The 19,657-nt window shown below is 41.7% G+C and overlaps 1 protein-coding gene and 1 long non-coding RNA gene across 7 annotated transcripts in view; one reads left to right on the forward strand and one right to left on the reverse strand.

The window, feature by feature from the left end:
- The first annotated feature begins 1,278 nt into the window (after positions 1-1,278).
- The window catches only part of LOC308588452, a 100,342-nt gene continuing 81,963 nt past the window's right edge, over positions 1,279-19,657 (forward strand). Inside the window, exon 1 of the long non-coding RNA XR_014008778.1 lies at positions 1,279-1,374. This is a non-coding gene — a long non-coding RNA (uncharacterized lncRNA). The remainder of the gene's footprint in view (positions 1,375-19,657) is intronic.
- Positions 15,596-19,657, reverse strand: part of TOX2 (TOX high mobility group box family member 2) — a 265,849-nt gene continuing 261,787 nt past the window's right edge. For all 6 annotated transcript variants that reach the window (XM_081196327.1, XM_081196329.1, XM_081196326.1 and 3 more), the window contains one exon: positions 15,596-16,784. In XM_081196327.1, coding sequence (XP_081052453.1) covers positions 16,748-16,784 — 37 coding nt within the window. In that variant the 3' untranslated portion in view covers positions 15,596-16,747. The remainder of the gene's footprint in view (positions 16,785-19,657) is intronic.

Raw genomic sequence — 19,657 nt, forward strand, 5'->3', positions numbered from 1 at the left:
AACATACAAAATGCATTATGTTAGGGGAAATAGCTTGCAAAATTGTCTATGTATTCAAAACTGCATGCAAAAATGTATTTATTAGGAGAAATGTGGATGGAGTTTCATGAAGATCTTGCTGCAGAAATGTGGACAACTGAGGATTTGAAAAATAAGAAACAGAGAGAATCAAAATGGACAGATTCTTCCATACCACGCACTGATCAAGAAACCACATCCCACCTACCGGTAATCATAGGTCATATTGATAGACTGTGAATTGACTAATCTGGGTTATAAACTGGCAACGTGCCTCTCAAGTAAATGGTTAATCAACAGCCACAACACACTATTGTATGTGTTAATGATGATGATGCTGATGATGATGATGCTGATGTTGATGTTATCCACACATAACATCTTAGCTTTGAGATTTTTTAAAAAACCAATTAAAATCTCAGAAATGTTTGCCGGTCGGCAGTCCAATCATATAATTCTTGAAATCAGAAAGTCACCCTATGTTGATTTTTCAGGGTATGAGGGTTTTCACAATCTTACCTCACAGAAGTACTTTCACAAGACCACTTCCCTCTGTGATGCTCAAGAGCAACCTGTGGTGACTCCCCACCACCACACAAAAACGTACGAATCAAACTTTACTTTGCCCTCAATTCTCTTCTTTGAGCCCTGTGTAATGTCCAGCTTCCAGGTGTTTAGAATTTATCAAATGAAGCTTCTTGTTTTTGGCCCTTTCTGCATAATATTTTCAATATGGCTTGTCAAGACAGTTTTCGCTTCCGTTCCATCACTGTCAAAATAATAGCAGAAGCATAACAAAGACAAAACACTCCTCTATCAGGCAGAGATTACCCAGCTGCAAGTTCCCAGAGAAAGCTCTGTGGTAAATGCAAGACACAACATGGAAGAGAGCTCCCCAGTAGTAGGGCAAGAGCCAGAGAGAAAATCTTTTGGGGGTGATGTTTTTGGAAACTGGTGCCAGAAAGTGAAATATACTTGGAGTCCTGTAGTGATTTCATGCTCTTTATTGCAACTTGTAAAACAGTGATTTACGGTAATCCCCCCCCCCCAACCTCAGGCTTTTATATACATTATTTACACATCTGATTGGTTGATTTTGCTTCCCTCCTGGAGCCTGATTGGTCTTCTCCTGCAGACCAATCAGTTGTTGCATTCTACGATCCTACCAGCCTAATAGGATGATTAGCTTCCTCCTAGAGCCTGATAGGTCTCCTGCAAGCCAATCAGTTGTTGCATTCTAGGATCCTAATTGCCTATTGTTCTGGGATCCAAGCTTAGTACATAACAGAAAGAAAGGGAGAAAATATGGAAGGACGGATGAGATAGACCAGCCTTCCCCAAGCAGAGGCTTCCCAGGTATTTTGGCCTGTAACACCCTTCAGCCCCAGTTTGCTTCTTCACATCCCATGCCATGATTTTAAATATATACAGAAGTGGGCCTTCCAAAGTTTCTGAGAATCTCCCCACCTTCTATTTCAAAATATGAAATGGCACCTCCTGCAGTTCACATATCTGTAAGTTGCCTTGAGCTCCTGTCAGAGGCAGCGTATATATGAACATATAAAACTAACAACAACATCTTTATGTTACCATAAAGCACCAATGCTGCAGCAAGCAAAGGCTCCAGCAGCTCAGTCAGTTTTGAGAATGCTTCTTTTTCACACCTCATATTCAGTGCTATTTTATAGAAGAAGGGGTACTGGAATTCACCATTAACGCCCCCCTTGTTCTATTGTAATGGCAATAGTGCCCACCTGAGAGGTGCCGAAACTGAGTTCCGGCTGAAAAAAGCCCTACTCATATAATACATGGGAAATGTTTGCCGTGTTTGTTAAAGCAAACCTATCTAGCATATTTTGGCCCACGCCATGGTGTATTATGATATTAATTCAGCATGCAGAACCCAAAAAGCTGGATCAGAAACATGGGTGCTCTCGAAATTGTACCTTCCAGCAGCCATTCCATCTGGCTGCATCAGAGACAGACTTTCCCCCTTCACTGGTCTAGCTGGGACTATCTGCTATTTGTTTCCTTCCCTCTCCAATCTGTGACCATGGTTGCTAAATTTGTATATTTTCTTTTCTTTCTTGTCCATTTTTCTATCACATCTCTTATTTTGAAATGTAATTTTGAGTGCATTGGCAGAGTGGCAATATATAAATGCAGTTAGTGTGAAAGCAAACAAATACAGTGCCGGCCCTACCATTAGGTGACTTGGGGAGTCATGAAATTATTTAATGTCATTATTTAATGTCATTATTTAATGTATTATTGTTGTATTGTTATTTCAAGGAGAGGCACTTGAGGAATATTTATTCCTAAAGCAAGGCACTTTTCTCAGGTGCCAAAGTAATGTGGCTGGCTGTGGGCAATCTATGCACCTCCCTGACAGGAACAGTAGGGAAGTGCTATTTGCTGCTCTGCCTCGGGCAGCAAAATGTATTGGATGTGTCATGCATGCATGCATACATAAAGGTGGGTACATTAGGGGTAGTCAGTGTGGTGCCTTCCAGATGTTCTGGATTACAACTCCCATCTTCTGGATTACAACCCCCATCATCCTTGTCCATTGGCCATGCTGGCTCAGGCTGCTGGGAGCTGTATTCCAAAACACCTGGTGGGCACCATGTTGGCTACCACTGTCATGCATGGTTTGAAGCAGGGAGGTGGGGTGAGTTTAAATGGGGCACCTGATCAATGAACTGCTGTCAGTGTAATGTTGCACACAATATGCCTATAAGATCTGTGTAGTAGCATAATCAGGGCTGGAAGAACTCAGACACCTGGCAGCCAAAGCTGAATTCCACCCTGCCCTGGTGATCCTCACCTGTGCCCCCTGCGATCCCTGCTCAACAGGTGTGGTGTTCCCCCTTTTTTCTGTACCTGGCAATTAAGAACAGCTTGGAACAGGACAGCGCCACATTCTAATAAGGATGTTTCTGTCTGTTCAGGAGCAGCAGCTTGGTGAATAATGAGGAACCCAGCAATTCAGTGCACCGTGACTTAAACAGTTTACTTATTGCAGCAGAGCTAGCAATGAGAGTTGTTAAATCCTGCATGACATTTACCTTAATTCCACAATATAATTAATTAACTCTCCATAATCCAAATGCAATTAGCAAGATCTCCGACTGCGCCTCTTAATTGTTCTGTGTGCTATTAGCCAAGTGACTGCAAGTGACACTTTTCTTGCGCAGTGTCGTGCCCTGGTGTCCTCTGTGCTGCCGCCTTGCCTGGCTCTAGACTTTGCGCATGGACCTTTCTCCTAAGCCTACCATGTTGAAGGAAGCCTTATTGATTGCAGTGGGATTTATTTTCATGTAATGGTCTTAGGCAGGAGGCATAACAAAGCGGTGGTCTGAAGCTAAGATGGGAGATGCTCTGCATCACATTGCCTAATTCTATACTTTCCTAACTGCATTGCTAACATTGCTAACTGCAATTTTATAAATTAAGCAAGCCAGGCTTTGGGAAGTGAGGTGGTGTGATTTGTTTGAGGTCAGTTTTGTATACGGTACCCATTGCTATTTTAGAGTTTTGTTGTTTTTATTTTAGTTTGTGCTGGGTTTGCTTTCTGCTGGTGCTCTAACTGGTTGTAGAAATATGTCTTGGTAGGTTTTAATATATTCTGTACTCCCCCTGTCATGACTATATGGTGAAGGATAGCACAGAAATATCTAGCTAGATAAATAATTTTTAAATGCAGAATTTCTGTTGGTGTGTTTATACTGAGGCTGGGCCAAAATGCTCCCCCGCCCCTTTGCAATTCTACCATTCCATTCCATATAGTCAAAATGCAGAGGAAAATGCTATATGTAGCAACATTTAAGGGGGATTCTATGGGGAGGGATGACCCAGAGGAATGCCACAGCAACAAAAGTCAAGAAGGAGACAGTTTTGGCTCTCCTTTGTTGCTGTCTCAGTTCCTTACCTTTTGAGCCCTAGTAGATGCCATGACCGCTCTCTGTTTTAAAATTCAGTTCAACAAGCAAACAAAAGCAAAATGTGCCATCATCATAGACAAACACAATGAAGGGAGAATATATTAATTCCAGCTGATAAATCCCTGGAGGTCAATATGACAAAACTAGTTTAAATCTATATACTCCAGCTTTAGTGAAGCACACACAGCAAGGACGGTGCACCACTAAGTTAAGTTGAACTTAGTTCCCATTGAAATCAATGGAGCAAGTGATTTATGGCCTTTAGTCCATTTGATTTCAGTGGGAACTACGTAAGTACAATAAACTTAATCTGGAGCTATGCCATTCGGATTTTCCAGTTACTTAATCCACCTTGAGCATCATTTTAAAAAGATAAAGGTACCCCTGATCGTTAGGTCCAGTTGTGGTCGACTCGGGGGTTGCACGCTCATCTTGCTCTATAGGCCGAGGGAGCCAGCGTACAGCTTCCGGGTCATGTGGCCAGCATGACTAAGCCACTTCTGGTGAACCAGAGCAGTGCACGGAAACGCCGTTTACCTTCCCGCCAGAGCGGTCCCTATTTATCTACTTGCACTTTGACATGCTTTCGAACTGCTAGGTGGGCAGGAGCAGGGACCGAGCAACAGGAGTTCACCCCATCGTGGGGATTCGAACCACCAACCTTCCGATCGGCAAGCCCTAGGCTCTGTGGTTTAGACCATTTACTTTCCTTTAATTTGTTTTTAAAATACCGTTTTTTTAGACATCCATTTGGTACCTGCTGGTTACCAGGAGTTTCTTGCAAAGATTGCTCTGCTAGGTGGACCTTGATAAGACTGCCTATATTTTTAAGCAGGAGCTCATACAAACCACAGATGGTGGGCTACATAATTATTTTTTAATTGAGAATATTTAAATGCCTTTCAACAGAAAAGCAGCTTGCATAATAAAATTAATTGGGTAACCATTGACTCATCTTAAGTTTTTGCTAGTGCTTATCTACCATTATTTTCCTTGAGCAGGAAGCTTCTTGAATCTCATAGACCTCACTGGGCAAATAGTTTCAACAGTTCTCAGCTCTGCAGCCCTCATCACAGAGCGTCAACTAAACTAATTCAGATTAACCAATTCACTGAATTAATTAAAAAAGCAACCCTCTGAATTACACATAAAAGTAGTTCCTGTAATTTCCAGGTAAAGTGAAAGCGGAGAAAGTCTCTTCCTTGATAAAACTCTGGGCAATTTTTAATTCAATTTCAATTCAATAATCTTTATATGTAGGAATTTCATTGCACTGCACTCTGCTTGGTTGTGGCCACTGCATTTACTATTTGTACCTATCAGAAAAGGGATGCTGTCGCTTAAGTTAAAAATATCATAAATGCTGAAACAAATAAATATAAAACAATTGCTTTATTTGGCATCACCCTGTGTAGGAGCTTTGATGTTTTCTTTTTCTTCTCACGTATATTTCATACTTTTAAAGTATAGTTTTAAATCCTGAAAGCTGGGGGGAAATGCCACAGGCGACATGAATTAATTGTGAATTGAACTGTGGATGGAATTAGTTCCTTTTTGAAGGAGGTGAACTGGAACTGATTCATTTTTAAAATGAACTTTCCACACGCTGCTCATACTTGGGACTTGCTGTGGTGTACTTCCCAAAGAAGTTGGCCACCATTGCAAGATTGTGTATTTCACAAGAACCATGAGCCTTCTACGTCCTCTTTCCAGTACACATCCAAAGGTCTGGACATCATCCATAGCTGTCAGTAAAGGTCAAATCAATTTTATGGAATTTCCCTATTCAGTGCCTGCCTCTGTGGCCTGCCTGCTTTTCCATTCCCAAACAGCTAAGGATTGTTCTGTGCTATACAACCCAATCTATAGCAGATTGATGAGTCAATCTATTGATTCATCCTACACCTGAATTCCTCCAAACTTGCTTGATTTGGTTTGGGTCTTGGCCAAATCCAGTGCAAAACTGCTGGGCATTGGGAATGGGGAAAGTGTTGTTACACTTAGGTCTGACTTGCATCTGGTTGGCCAATGTTAGAGCAGGATGCTGAGCTAGATGGGCCTTTGGCCTGATCCTGCAGGGCATTTCTTATGTGATTGCCTTAAAAGCCTTAAATGGATTAGGACCTGGGTACCTTCTCTCTTATGTAACCCCATGTGTTGTGTTCAAACATCTAAGGCCCTTCTCCATATTCCCTTGATGACTGAAGTACGGTAGGTGTCCATGAGGACTAGGGACTTCTCGGTCGTAGCATCAGTGCTCTCCCATGAAGCCTGAGCCTGAAAACCGAGCTCTTCTAGATGCTTGGTGAACATCTGCTGATTTTTGTTTGTTTTGAAAGAGAGTAGGTATGGTACCATAGAATTACAGGATTGCAGAGTTGGAAGGGACCATGAGGAGTATTTTGCCCAACATGGGCCTTGAACCCACAACCCTGAGATTAAGAGTTTCATGCTCTACCAACTGAGGATCTATCAATCTCAGTTCTTTCAATTTCTCATTTTCCAGGCTTAAATTCAGTTCTCAGTATTTCTTCAGCAACATCCTTGTTTTTAAATCCTTGGGATAATCTTCAGCATTTTAGTGCAATCTTCTCCTAATAAACACATTTTTGTATGCAGTTTTGACTAACGTATACATTTTTACAAGCATTTTACCTTAATATAATGCATTTTAGTATGTTATTTTAACCAATGTTTTCATTTTCAATTCCACTTTCCCCTAATATATGCCTTTCCATGAAGAGATGCATGACAAAGTTCAGGTAAGTGTGAACTTCAAAGGGTAGTTGTAGTTTGGTTCTCAAATCATTTGGGAAAGTGAATTTGATAAATTCAGCTTCAAATGCAAACTGAATTTCTCTCCCATCCCTAAAGGAAAGGCCTTTATCAGTGACTGCTTTATGTTTGGTTTAGCTTCTCCTGCTTCTCTATTATTCCCGTTTTCTACCGATCTGTTGCTGCCTCTTTCCTTTTTATTTGACTGATTGTCTAAACAGTTGCAGCCTGCTTTTGTTCACTGCTTGATAGATGCTTACTGTTTTTAATGGATTTTGTCATTAGCTGCTTTGAGGTCTTACAAAAGAGAAGGTGAGGGACATGCATTTTTACAATAATAAAATAAAATCCATCTCCATCAGATCATTTGGGTCACACTTTTTTTTAAAGGAAGTAACAACCACTTGAATTACAAACTAGTGGTGCCACTTTAGCCTAATTAATTGTATGTTCACAAGTTATTTTAAGTGCTTGAAACAAGCAAGCAAACAAATAACAATTCCTGTGAAAATAGCTAAAGAATCCAGAACCCACTTCTCCTTTTTGGTTTAATTTTTTTAAAATACCACTTTCTATGCTGCCCCATAACATCAAGTTCTCTGGGGGGCTTACAATAAATATTTGAAACACAAAGCCCTAAAATCAAAAGCAACATAAAGACCTGGGTCTCATGCCATGAAAAACCCAAACTATGGGCTTCCAGGAAGGAGCTTTTGTAGGTTGTTTTGAATGCTGCATCAAACTGAGCTAAGCAGTGGTTTGGCTTAGTGCATCATCTGAACTGGAACTCATGGCTGCAGCCTATGGTTTATGAGGAGGGAGTTAAATCCCGAGTCTCCTTTTGGATGGTGTGCTAAGACAAATTTTGCTTTAGCTCAGTGAAGTGTGGCAGTAAAAAGGAGCAGCGAGGAGCAAAGCTTGTATGAGCGTCTCTCCAGAAGTGTGCATGTTTGCATTGTTTGACTCGCTGCACTGTGCAAAACAGGACAAGAAAACAAAGCTAACTGGAACCCCAAAGTTATAGCACAAATTTACATGTTACATGGGATGTGCAATGAAGCCTAGGATCACAGAAACGGCACAGAATATTGTAGATGTGTGTGCCAAGCGCTCAAAGCTACTCTTCAATAACATGGACACACTCATGGAAATAAAACAGTTTTAATAGGTGGTCCAACATGCAGCCCAAGAGCCTCATGTAGCCCTCAGTGCCTTTTTGGTAGCCCTCAGCAACATTTGACATCCCCCTCCCCACCAGCCCTCGCTCTGCCTTCCCAAAACTGAATAAGCAAGGTGCTGGGCTTTGGGAAGGCAGCATGATGACTCTGACAGGGTCCTCGAGTCCTCCAGCCTCATTCCCAAAGCCTAGTTAGCACTTTCTCAGCTTTGGGAAGAAGATGGGAGGGCTCTGGGACCCTGGCAGAGCCTTGCACCTCCTTAGGAAGGCAGTGCGAGGGCTGTGGGGCATAAGAGTTTGCCCTCCCTCCCTCAACAAGGTAGCGTGTGGCCCACAGGCTCTGTGCTGAAGAACTCTTGTAACCCACTTGGTATGAAAAGTTGGGCTGCCCTGAAACAGAAGATTACACACATCTCTAAGGTGAATTGACTTCCTTCCATCTTTTTCTGAATCCTGCTTTTTCAGGGATAATCACATCCTTCATGTAGAAAATATACAAAAGAAGTTTCCTTTCTTCTTTCAAAACTTTACCATCCATTCTAAGATGGTTCTGCGACAAAGAACATGACCACTTGACTTTCTACTTGTAGTTCAATATTCAGCAATCCTCACTTTGCAAATGGTATAGCAGAGTTTGTACCGAGTTATTCTTGAAAAGAAATTTAGATTGCAATAACACATTTATCAATACATATGGAATGCTGCTGCAGTAGCAATAGGGATGCGCCCTACTGAATGTATCCACTGACCTTTATTGATGTTAATAATACAAGATATCCCATGTTATATAAAGGAAATCTTATGGGGTTAAAAACAACAACTAGGAAGCAAGAGCAGACAATGATAATAGATCACAGCTCAGCCTTGCTCTACTATGAAAAATAGCTGGACTCTATAGATATGTAATGATTTCTCCAAACCCTCTGTATAATCTGGATCTGCTTTTCTGGTGCTGAGCTCCATAGCAACAGAGCAGCCTAGGGACACAGACCAAAGCAGTCCATGTTGACAAGCTCCGTGTCAACTTTGTCCGCTGCTTTTTCTAATCCTTTGTTTGCACCCTTTCTGTCAACTGGGACAAGGAAGCCAGGGGCCATCCAAACAAACCATCTTCACTTGAAGGTTTGCAGAAGCAAGGGCTTTTCTTCTTCTTTTGGAAATTGCATTGCTATAGAAATAATGCAGACTAGCATAAGAACGACGCGGGTGGCGCTGTGGGTTAAACCACAGAGCCTAGGGCTTGCCGATCAATAGGTCGGTGGTTTGAATCCCCTCAACAGGGTGAGCTCCCATTGTTCGGTCCCTGCTCCTGCCCACCTAGCAGTTTGAAAGCACATCAAAGTGCAAGTAGATAAAGAGGTATCGCTCCGGCGGGAAGGTAAACGGCGTTTCTGTGCGCTGCTCTGGTTCGCCAGAAGCGGCTTAGTCATGCTGGCCACATGACCCAGAAGCTGTACGCTGGCTCCCTTGGCCAATAAAGCGAGATGCGTGCCGCAACCCCAGAGTCATCTGCGACTGGAGCTAATGGTCAGGGGTCCCTTTACCTTTAGCATAAGAACACAATAAAGGTCCTATTGGAGATGGTCAAAGGCCCACCTAGTCCTGCATATGGTTCTCTAGGAAGCCCACAGGCAAGACCTGTCACTTGAATGATTCCCCGCAACTAGTATACAGTATAGACAGTATGCAACAATGGAGGCAGAACATTGCCTTTGTGGCTACTAGCCATTGATAGGCTTATCCTCCATGAATTGATCAAATATTCTTTTAAAGCCATCCAAGTTGGTGACCCTCTTGTTTGAGCAAATTCCACACTCTAACTCTGAATTGTTTGGAAAAGTGCTTTTCACTGTGTAAATAAGGAGCAAATGATGTCTGCTTAAAATATATGTACCGGTATATACTCAAGGATTTCAGTTTTTTTGCCCTGGCTGCAATTCCATCCATCCTTGATGTTTAAGTTCATGGATTGCTTTGGCTTAATGACAAGTTCATTTCCAGACCACACATCTCTATGTAGATTTTAACTTCATATCCATGTTTTACTTCAGTAAATAGATTCTGCAGTTAACACATTTAATTGCTGGATGCATGAAATTCTACTGTGTCTGAATGTAACTGCTCACAGTTTTGCGGTAGCTTTTATTACCTTTCCAAGTTCCTGGGGGTTTTTTTTAATTTAAAAAATGGGATTCGGATCAATAGCGGTAAAGGGAGGGGAGGTGTGATGCACGACTGCAAGCTTCGCTGGCTATCATTTAGCATCCAAAGGGATTTATGCCTTTTTTGCTTAACAGCTTTGTCTTCTGCTTGCTAAGAATGGGGCTCCACTACACGGAGAAGGATGCCCTTAAAAAAAGAGGCTCTGCTATGATGGTTCTGCTTGCCTGCTCTCCTGGGGCATGCAAATGGATTTCAGCCACACAACACTGGCCAGTCTTCTAGGAAATTTGCTTTCTGGGGAAGCTTTGCTACTCTGAGATCTCTGCAGCATTTGAGTGCATGTGTGTGCTGTTGACTGCTAGCTATACCATTGGCCCCACTTATTTATTATGGAATTTGTATTGCCAGCTCTTAACCTATATATATGCTCTTTGAGTGGCTCACAGAGGCAGGCATTGTTTACCAAGTACTGATTCAATTTCTGTGGTGAATGAGTCATACGCCCCTCTTTTTTTGATGGAGGAAGTAATACCAGTTGCTAGGAATCACTGCTGTGCTCATGTTCAGCTGGCAGGATTCCCATAGGCATCTGATTGAGCCTTGTGTGAACAAGATGCTAGATTAGATAAGTCTTTGGGCTGATACAACAGGGCTCCACCTAATGTTGTTTGTAATGGGGACACTCGAGCCTGAGTTACTTATGAATCTCCTCTCTGGACTTTGAAAAAAGAATTCTTCAAAACATTGAAATAGATTTTTATATTGTTTTAATTCTAATATAGTTGATTATCTGTTAATGATTATACTTTGTATATGTTTGGCTTCCTGTGTTTTATCCATATTGTTTTAATTTTTGTCTCAGGTTTTTTTTTGGGGGGGGAGTGGGATATAAATAAATATAATAGTACAGTGGTACCTCAGGTTACATACACTTCAGGTTACATAAGCTTAGGTTACAGACTCCGCTAACCCAGAAATAATACCTAGGGTTAAGAACTTTGCTTCAGGATGAGAACAGAAATCGTGCTCTGGTGGCGCGGCTGCAGTGGGAGGCCCCGTTAGCTAAAGTGGTGCTTCAGGTTAAGAACAGTTTCAGGTTAAGAATGGACCTCCAGAACGAATTAAGTACTTAACCCGAGGTACCACTGTAGTAGTAAATAAATAAAAAAAAAATTGAGTGAATGAGCTCCTGCATATTCAGATATTCATAGGTCACGGCTGTGTCACACATTGCATTAGCAATGTGGTTAGGTGAGGTGGTGACAGGTGCCTGGAATTGGATTACTCCTATGGAGGTATAACAAGTCATTCAAAACAGTGTTGATCTTAACAGTCAGGTGGATTTACTTGGATTAGCCTGTCGTGCATCATGCTTTATTGACAGGCCTCTAATGAGCAAAATGTTTGTTTGCTAATAATTATTTGAAATTAGGCTCAGAGCCTGGGAGCATATATTTTTGTGCTGCATAGCGAAGTCAAAAGAAATGAAAAACGGAAATAAACGTTTCGGACAATTGTGAAAATAATACTTACTTGGGTATGACCTCAGTGCTGTTTTTCTTTTTCCTTAGAAAGCCCAACTACAAAGGTTTCTAACACTGGCAAGCAAAAAAAAAAAAAAAAAGGCTTGCAAGAAATTGATGTTAAAAAATCAGGATAACATTGATTTTATGTCAAAGTGACAGCATGAACAGAACAGAGCTACTTAAAAAAAGGGGGCTCAGTTTAATTACATGTCTAAGACTAACACCCTGTACAGACTAACCTTTGATTTAAGCCCCTTTGAACTCAATGGACTTACTTCTGAGTAAACATGTATAGAATTGTGCTGTAAACCCTTAGTTTTACTGAAATGACTAATGAAGTGATTTTGATAGCTCTTGCTTTTGGAGAATGGGACACAACTTAGGTATGCTAAATTAACTGTAGTCAAGTGACTCTTATTCTGACTCCTAGAAGACTCTCATACATATATTCATCTGCATCCCCAAAGTGCTGGAGGGAGTTCAGAAATTGGATCATACCTCCACCCATAGTGAGGTTGTACTAGATTGCAAGAACTTTGGGCAATGGTATTCCGAGAAAGAAGTGCCACATTATACCAACTTCTCAATTAGCACTTATCGGTATGTATCAAGCATAACAAAAAATTGTATAATAAAGACTTGATAGTGCACCTGCTTATAGCAGCTAGAATTACCACCAGCTTTGGAAAAATGTAGACAGGGCCAATCTTACTACTCAGTACACTAAAGTGTGGGATACTGTCCTACCAGGAAAAAAACTAACTAATAAGCTGAGAGTCCTTAGGGGCTAAAGGAAAAAGGATGCTTTCATACCTGTTTGGTCTGACTTTATTTTGTTTGCAAGCAGGGAGAAACTTGTTCAAGGAGCATCCCCTCTCCCCCCCCCCCCCGGCCATCAACCTATGACTGAATATGGCTCATAAAGTGACTCAGGACATTTGAATACTTTAATTACTTTCCCTCCGTATAATAGGGTTCATGTTTTGTAAGCGTGTCTTGTTTTACCATTATGTCCGTTATGAATAGTTCTAGTCACTACCTTTCTTGCACTCACATATCTGTTTATTTATTTTGGTTTTATTTTACGTCTGTATTTGTTCAACAGTGATCTATAATTGTATGTGGTATAGTTGTGTGTGTGTGTGTGTGCGCGCACACACACACACACACACACACACACACACACACACACCTCTTGTTCTGTTGAAATCAACAGGGCAGAACTGGCTTATATCCAATTACTTGAATCTAAAACATTACTGCTAAACTGAGAAAAGTGGGTTGTGTGGTAGCCGAAAAAAGACCAGGTACAGTGGTACCTCGGGTTACAAACACCTCAGGTTACAGACTCAGCTAGCCCAGAAATAGTACCTCAGGTTAAGAACTTTGCCCCAGGATGAGAACAGAAATCGCGTGGCGGCAGCGGGAAGCCCCATTAGCTAAAGTGGTACCTCAGGTGAAGAACAGTTTCAGGTTAAGAATGGACCTCCGGAACCAATTAAGTTCGTAACCAGAGGTACCACTGTATAGGCATTATACTTTCTCCCTGATTTTGGCAGATAAGAACAGTGCATTATTCAGCAGATGACTATATCTATCAGTTCATGCTATGTAGAACACAAGTAAACAAGGCAGATACATTGAATTCTCCAACTTGTGAATAGTGCTTAATTTAGAGGCTTATCAAGTTGATAGTAAGATTGCAACACGAATGCCCTTTGGTTTGAAGTGGGAGAAGTATGCATTGCCACCACAAAATATCAGATAAAAGACTGGTTCTTTGCCAAAAGCATAGTACCCCTAGATCTTTTTGTGTTTTGGATTCACTTGCATAGGATTCAGATCCTAAACAGACCCAACCATATGCAGAAATCATGTCTTCTCTCAATCCACCCTTTTCAGAAAATCCAAGGATGGCAGGTGTCAATGAAGGATTAATTCACTGAATTACGGGAGGAGGAACACCATAGCTCCAAGATTTTACAATTATCAGGACATTGAAACTGCAATTAGAAAATGACCTCAAGTAAAAAAGGTAAAGATAAAGGACCCCTGGACAGTTAAGTCCAGTCAAAGGTGACTGTGGGGTTGCGGGGCTCATCTCACTTTCAGGCTGAGGGAGCCAGCATTTGTCCACAGACAGTTTTCCGGGTCATGTGGCCAGCATGACTAAACTGCTACTGGCACACGGAGGACCGTGATGAGTGCCAGAGTGCACAGAAACGCCATTTACCTTCCCGCCGCAGTGGTACTAGAAAACTGGCTGTGGACAAGCACCAGCTTCCTTGGCCTGAAAGCGAAATGAGCGGCACAACCCCATAGTCACCTTTGACTGGACTTAACCATCCAGGGGTCCTTTACCTTTTTTACCTCAAGTACACTTTCCACACAATGGTTCCAACCAATAAATATTTGAGTGGACTCAAGGTTGCTTTGCCAATAGACAAAGCATGTAGTCTAGAATACATGAACTCCTGACTGAGCAAATGCATCATGCACCTGATGAAGTGGACTCTAGTCCATGAAAGCTTACAGTGGACGCTCAGGTTGCGAACGCGATCCGTGTGGGAGGCACGTTTGCAACCCGCAGCGCCACGTCTGCGCACGCGCGGGTTGCGATTTGGCGCTTCTGCACACACGCAAGCGCCAAAACCCGGAAGTAACAGTATTTCTGGGTTCGGTGCAGTGCGCAACCCGAAAATGCGCAACCTGAAGCGTCTGTATCCCGAGGTATGACTGTAAATGTGTTATTTTCAAAAGTCTAAGAGGACGCTTCTGTTGGTTTCCCTGTTCACTTTCAGTCTGAAGGGCACTAGCTCCTTGCATGCATTTCCTTGTTTGGCATAGGGCTGCCCCTTCCACTGAGGTGAAAATGAAAATTTTCATTGGTAGAGGAACTCCACACATGCTTGGTCATCCATAAGCCATAAGCCCACGAAATTGGGGCATGTAACTGCAGTAAGATCTCTTAAGGCAGAAAACAAGTGTCTGTGACCTAAAGGAGGGGGTGGGAAACCATCAAAGTAGATGTGTGGAAGGGCACTCATGCGCATCTCTATAATTTCCCAAGTTTTCTCTTTTATTTCCTTCCATCTGGGAACAAAACTCCATAGTTTTCTCCCTAGTTTGCATGTGTGTCTGTTTGTGAGCTTTGGACCATGCCTTCGGCAGTCCATCCCTGGGACACCCCCCCTTCCGGTCCTACTACTGTTAGAGTAAGGGCAGATGGAGCACGTCAGCTTGGGAAGGCAATGCTGACCCTGAACCTATGTTGCCTTGTGGGATATCTTCAGGAGAAGAAAAGGCTAAGGAGTATACCCTACACAAATCCGGTGGAGTCCCCAGGACGGTTGGATGGTGTCTTGTATGCCTCCTCCTGGCAACTCCTACTGCCCAGCTGGTGCCAAACATATCGCTCTACTTTCATTTGGAGCACATCAGTGAAGTTGGGGTGGGGGGGTGGTCTGGTCGTCTGGGACAACCCAGGACCTCCATACACACTGCCCAGGCTTGTGTCCCAGAGAGATCATTTTGGTGCTGCCAATTGGTTTGATTTGACTGGAGTGTCCCAGAGATGCGCTCCATTGTCTCGTGAGACAGACAGATGCCAACAAAACAACAATATGGAAATTCCAACATCAGTAGGACAAGGGTTGGAGAACCTTCCAGCAGGGAGGGGATATCTGACATAGGATTTCCTTTCCAGTGTTTGACCACTCACTCCACCCACTGCACCATGCTTCCTATTTCCTCCTGGGATCACAGGATTGCAGGACCGCAGGATTGTAGGGCCCCAGCTAATGAAGCAAAGCACACTGGCCGTTCTTAAGCCTATGATCTTGCATTTCATTGTTCAGGTACATCATTAGCCACTCAGGACTTGGCAGCACATGAAATGTAACAGTATTTTGTGTCTCCAAACAGTTGGCACTTCCATCACGGAACCGACACAGAACAGCACCTGTGTGTGTTCCACAAAAGAATGAGGCTGCTTTGTTTCTACTTTTCGTATGTTTTATTATAAAGAAAGGTAAGATAAGCATTGTGAGCCAAAATGTGCAGGTACTGCATAAACAGCACCACAAAGAAAATAAAAAAAATAATTAAAAAAAAACCATGGAAAACGCACTTTTCATAAACTGTAATCTGCTTTCTAATTTTTTCATAAATAGACAAAAATCCTTGTCAGCAATTTTAAATAGATGGACATATGGCTGAAAAAAAATATAATAATGCCATATAACATGGATATAAACTGTCCATTTCTTGCTGTACAAATAATAGAAACGAGTTTGGCAGGGTTGTTTTTTTTTGTTTGTTTCTTTTTATACACATCTCCATTCTATGTATAACTAAAAAAATGTGCTACAATTAATATAAAATGCTTTTACTATAAAGTAAACTACTAATTTCTTCCACAAAAAAATCTTAAAGATGTCTTTAGCACAGTTCTAAAACATTTATTAAGCTACTTACAACTATCCAACAAATTATATTTTTCATGGTCTTTTCACATTGTTTCCCTCTCATATTTGCACTTCTGCTTCCCATCTGCTCTGTCCACCTAACCTCCAAACAACAGGTTCTAATTTTTAATTTTTAAATTTAATTTTTTTTTTTTGCCAGACATCTGAGGCCTTTCGCATGTACAATATTCACAACAGACTTCACATTTGTCTTGCACAAAGGTTAGTGCCATTTAGCAAGTCATCGAAAGAGTGTCTCCTCCTGCTGAGCCAAGCCTAATGCCTCTGAGCGAGCGCGGCACCCGGGTCTGTGCTGAATCTAAAAAGCAGTTCGCTAGGAAAATGGTCCATAGCTAAGCTGGTGGCAAGCAGAGAAAGGCGCGCGGGGCAGGCAGGTGGGGTTGGGGGGGGTGGTCCTTTGTAAATTTTGTTCTTTGTGATTTATGCAAGGTTGGCTTCCATGTACAATAGGACTTCGGAGAAGAAGGAGAAAGGGAGGGAGGAAGAAGAGGAGAATAGAAGGAAAGGAATAAGCTGCTCTCAGAGCCAGGATATGAAGCCAAAGGCGAGGTGCTCTCTTGCCCTTGTGACTTGCTTGATGCCCATCTGGGTAGCCTGTATCACAGACCCTCTTAAATGTCCTTCCTTTTCACCTTTGCGGAATGGAGATGTCAGGGTTTAAGTGAGGTAGAGTGACTTGTCCCTTGGCAGCATGCTGTAAGAGAAACAGAAGGAAGAGGATGGGTGAGATTGTGAAAAATAATATTAATCATAATCATAATACAACCACCAGGCTAGCAGGCACATCTAGAATATATTCCATACTGGTATATAGGTTTATATATTCCCTACTTGCTATATACTGTAATTGCCACAAACTGGATTTTTTTAAAAATGTGGGATACAACTATCCAAGCTTTTGATAGCAGCATTAGGATCGTCTGTGCTTGTAAGTTACAAATAGATGGGAAGGCAGATTAAAGGGCAGTCCTTCTTTCCTTGGCTTGAAATTCATAATGATTACAGAGATCTTAGGTGCAAAACACAATAATCAAAACCAATGGTATGTATGCTGTTGAATCTAATGCAAATTGAAGCGGCACACTATGACTTCGAAAAAGGATGTTTAAAAAAGTTGCCCTCTCAAAGAACAGAAACAATTTATTTTTGCCAGATTATGAATAGCCAACTCAATCAAGGTGAGGGACAAACACAAATGTCAAAGTAATGAAAACCTGTTACGTTAATTTAATGATATCTATCTATCTATCTATCTATCTATCTATCTATCTATCTATCTATCATCTATCTATCTATCTATCTATCTATCTATCTATCATCTATCTATCTATCTATATCTATCATCTATCTATCTAATCTTTTTGCCAAACCATGACAATGAGTTCAGCTCATTAGGGGTAGGAGGAGAAGAGGCTACAAGGAAGTAAAAGACTGGAGATTTCAGGGCAATTTAAGCACCCCTCACTTGCATGGCTTTTTAGCTCTTTTGTTTTTAAACTGGACCCCTGCTCTCCATTACACAGCTTTAAATAGATTGGCCCATAACTGTCACCCCAAATTTGGCTCTCTGTGGTAGCAAATCTTTGCTGGTTTGTGCCGTGGATATTAACCCTCCCCTCAAAAACACTGGAGTAGGAATAATGAGAACAGAGTGAAGCACTTCACTGATATATCTGTTTGCAAAAGAAGTCAGCATCCTATCATGTCCATCACATTGTCTCTTATAATTCACTTATCTGTACTTTTTTTATAAGCAGCATTTAAAATGTTCTGTCTTCCTATCCTCAGCAAAGATTTAATACGTAGACAAAGTAGTAAGGTCTTCTAGTACCAAAACTTCATTAATTTTACAAACTACTCTCCCAAACACATTACGGGCATTGCTATAAATAATTGAATCCAAACTAAGTGCGCTTACTATGTTTTATCTCTCCTTTCTTACGGTGTTTGTTCACTTACTCAAGTGATTTGGAAGACTGAATAATTTGGAATGAATCTTCCAGTCTCCATCATGAATTAGTGTAGTCTGTTTTTGTTTGGACAAACTGACTGTATGCAAGTCAGCAGGTCTGTGTGCTTTGCTTCACAGACTAATGCTCTGTTCAAGCTGCTTATCCCAGAGTGCTCCCATGACCACTCTGGACTAAAAGGTTTAAAGAACACAGCCTAAATTACAAAGTTTGATTAAGATGCCCAGAGAGCAGATCATACATGGTGGCATGGAAGGGTAAACAATAATTAACTGTGAGAGATGAGAGCGGCTGACAATTATTCAGTGGTCTAATGTCTGATAAACAGAGAAGGAAAATAAACACAGCAGTAGCCTTTAATGAGAAAAACCCAGCGGTCATGACCATTATTAGGATGGAACAAGCCTGAGTAAAGTAACAGAGCAAATATTGATGGCAAGGTTCTAAGATCTGCTGCTCAGATGCTGCTGCACTTCAGATTTGGCACACAGTCCTGATAGTGCTGAAGCATTTTCACAAAAAGCTCTGGGGATGCAAAAGAGGAAACTGCATCGTATTGCAGGGGATGGAACTCTCCATGTTCCTGTGACAAGCAACAATCTCAAGTAACATTGCCCTTCCAAAGCCAGTATCTGTGCCTCACCAGCTAGAGATGAGATGCTACTGTTTAAGCCTTCAAAATGTCTGAAGCTTTATGGGTCTGGTTTGTTCCACTAGATAACCAAAATCTACAATAAGTAGAGTAGTCAAAGCAACTTTTGTGCTATTTGTGCCCACTAATTATATGATAAACATGCTTCAAATCAAGGTTGCAAAAATTGCAAGGTGTGTGTGGATGGCTCAAAATTTCTGCAGACCATCTATACCAGGCTTCCTCAACCTTGGCCCTCCAGATGTTTTTGGCCTACATCTCCCATGATCCCTAGCTAGCAGGACCAGTGGTCGGGGATGCTGGGAATTGTAGTCTCAAAACACCTGGAGGGTCGAGGTTGAGGAAGCCTGATCTATACCACCTCTCTTTATACAAGTCTGCACTATGCTGGAGGTATATTGCAAAAAACAAAAAAACCCAAACACCTCATCTTTCATCAATGTGATTTCCATTTGTGAAGTTTACAACACGTTTTCCTGAAACTTTTTTTTGATGTGTCCAGATCCAACCTAACTCCCAGCCCCTACAGAATCTGAACAAGCATATACTGGTCTGAAAACACACACAAAAAGAACACTAATTAGGAAGGAGGCTGGGTTTGCTAACTTTAGCAAGGTAGTATGGTCTAGGGCTATAGCATCCAAGAGCATATGAGAGGCGTGTTGCCATTATAATATTTATTGAATAGCCAAGTGCATTTCCTACAATTATGGAATTAAACAATTGTACTATAGTGCCATTCATTTCCCCCTGAATCCCATGATCAAAGGATTACACTCTGCTTATCATCAGAATGACCCAAGCCCACTGATTCCGTCCAAGGTGCACTGCCTATGTTAGACCTTCATAACAGGCGTTTGAATTATGCTGACTTTAAAAGAACAACGGTGTGTTCATTGCAAGCATCAAATATTACGAGAAGACTGTGAGCACGATTCGTCCAGG

Source organism: Podarcis bocagei (genome assembly GCF_964188305.1).
Source record: "Podarcis bocagei genome assembly, chromosome: 5".
In the NCBI taxonomy this organism is placed as follows: Eukaryota; Metazoa; Chordata; class Lepidosauria; order Squamata; family Lacertidae; genus Podarcis; species Podarcis bocagei.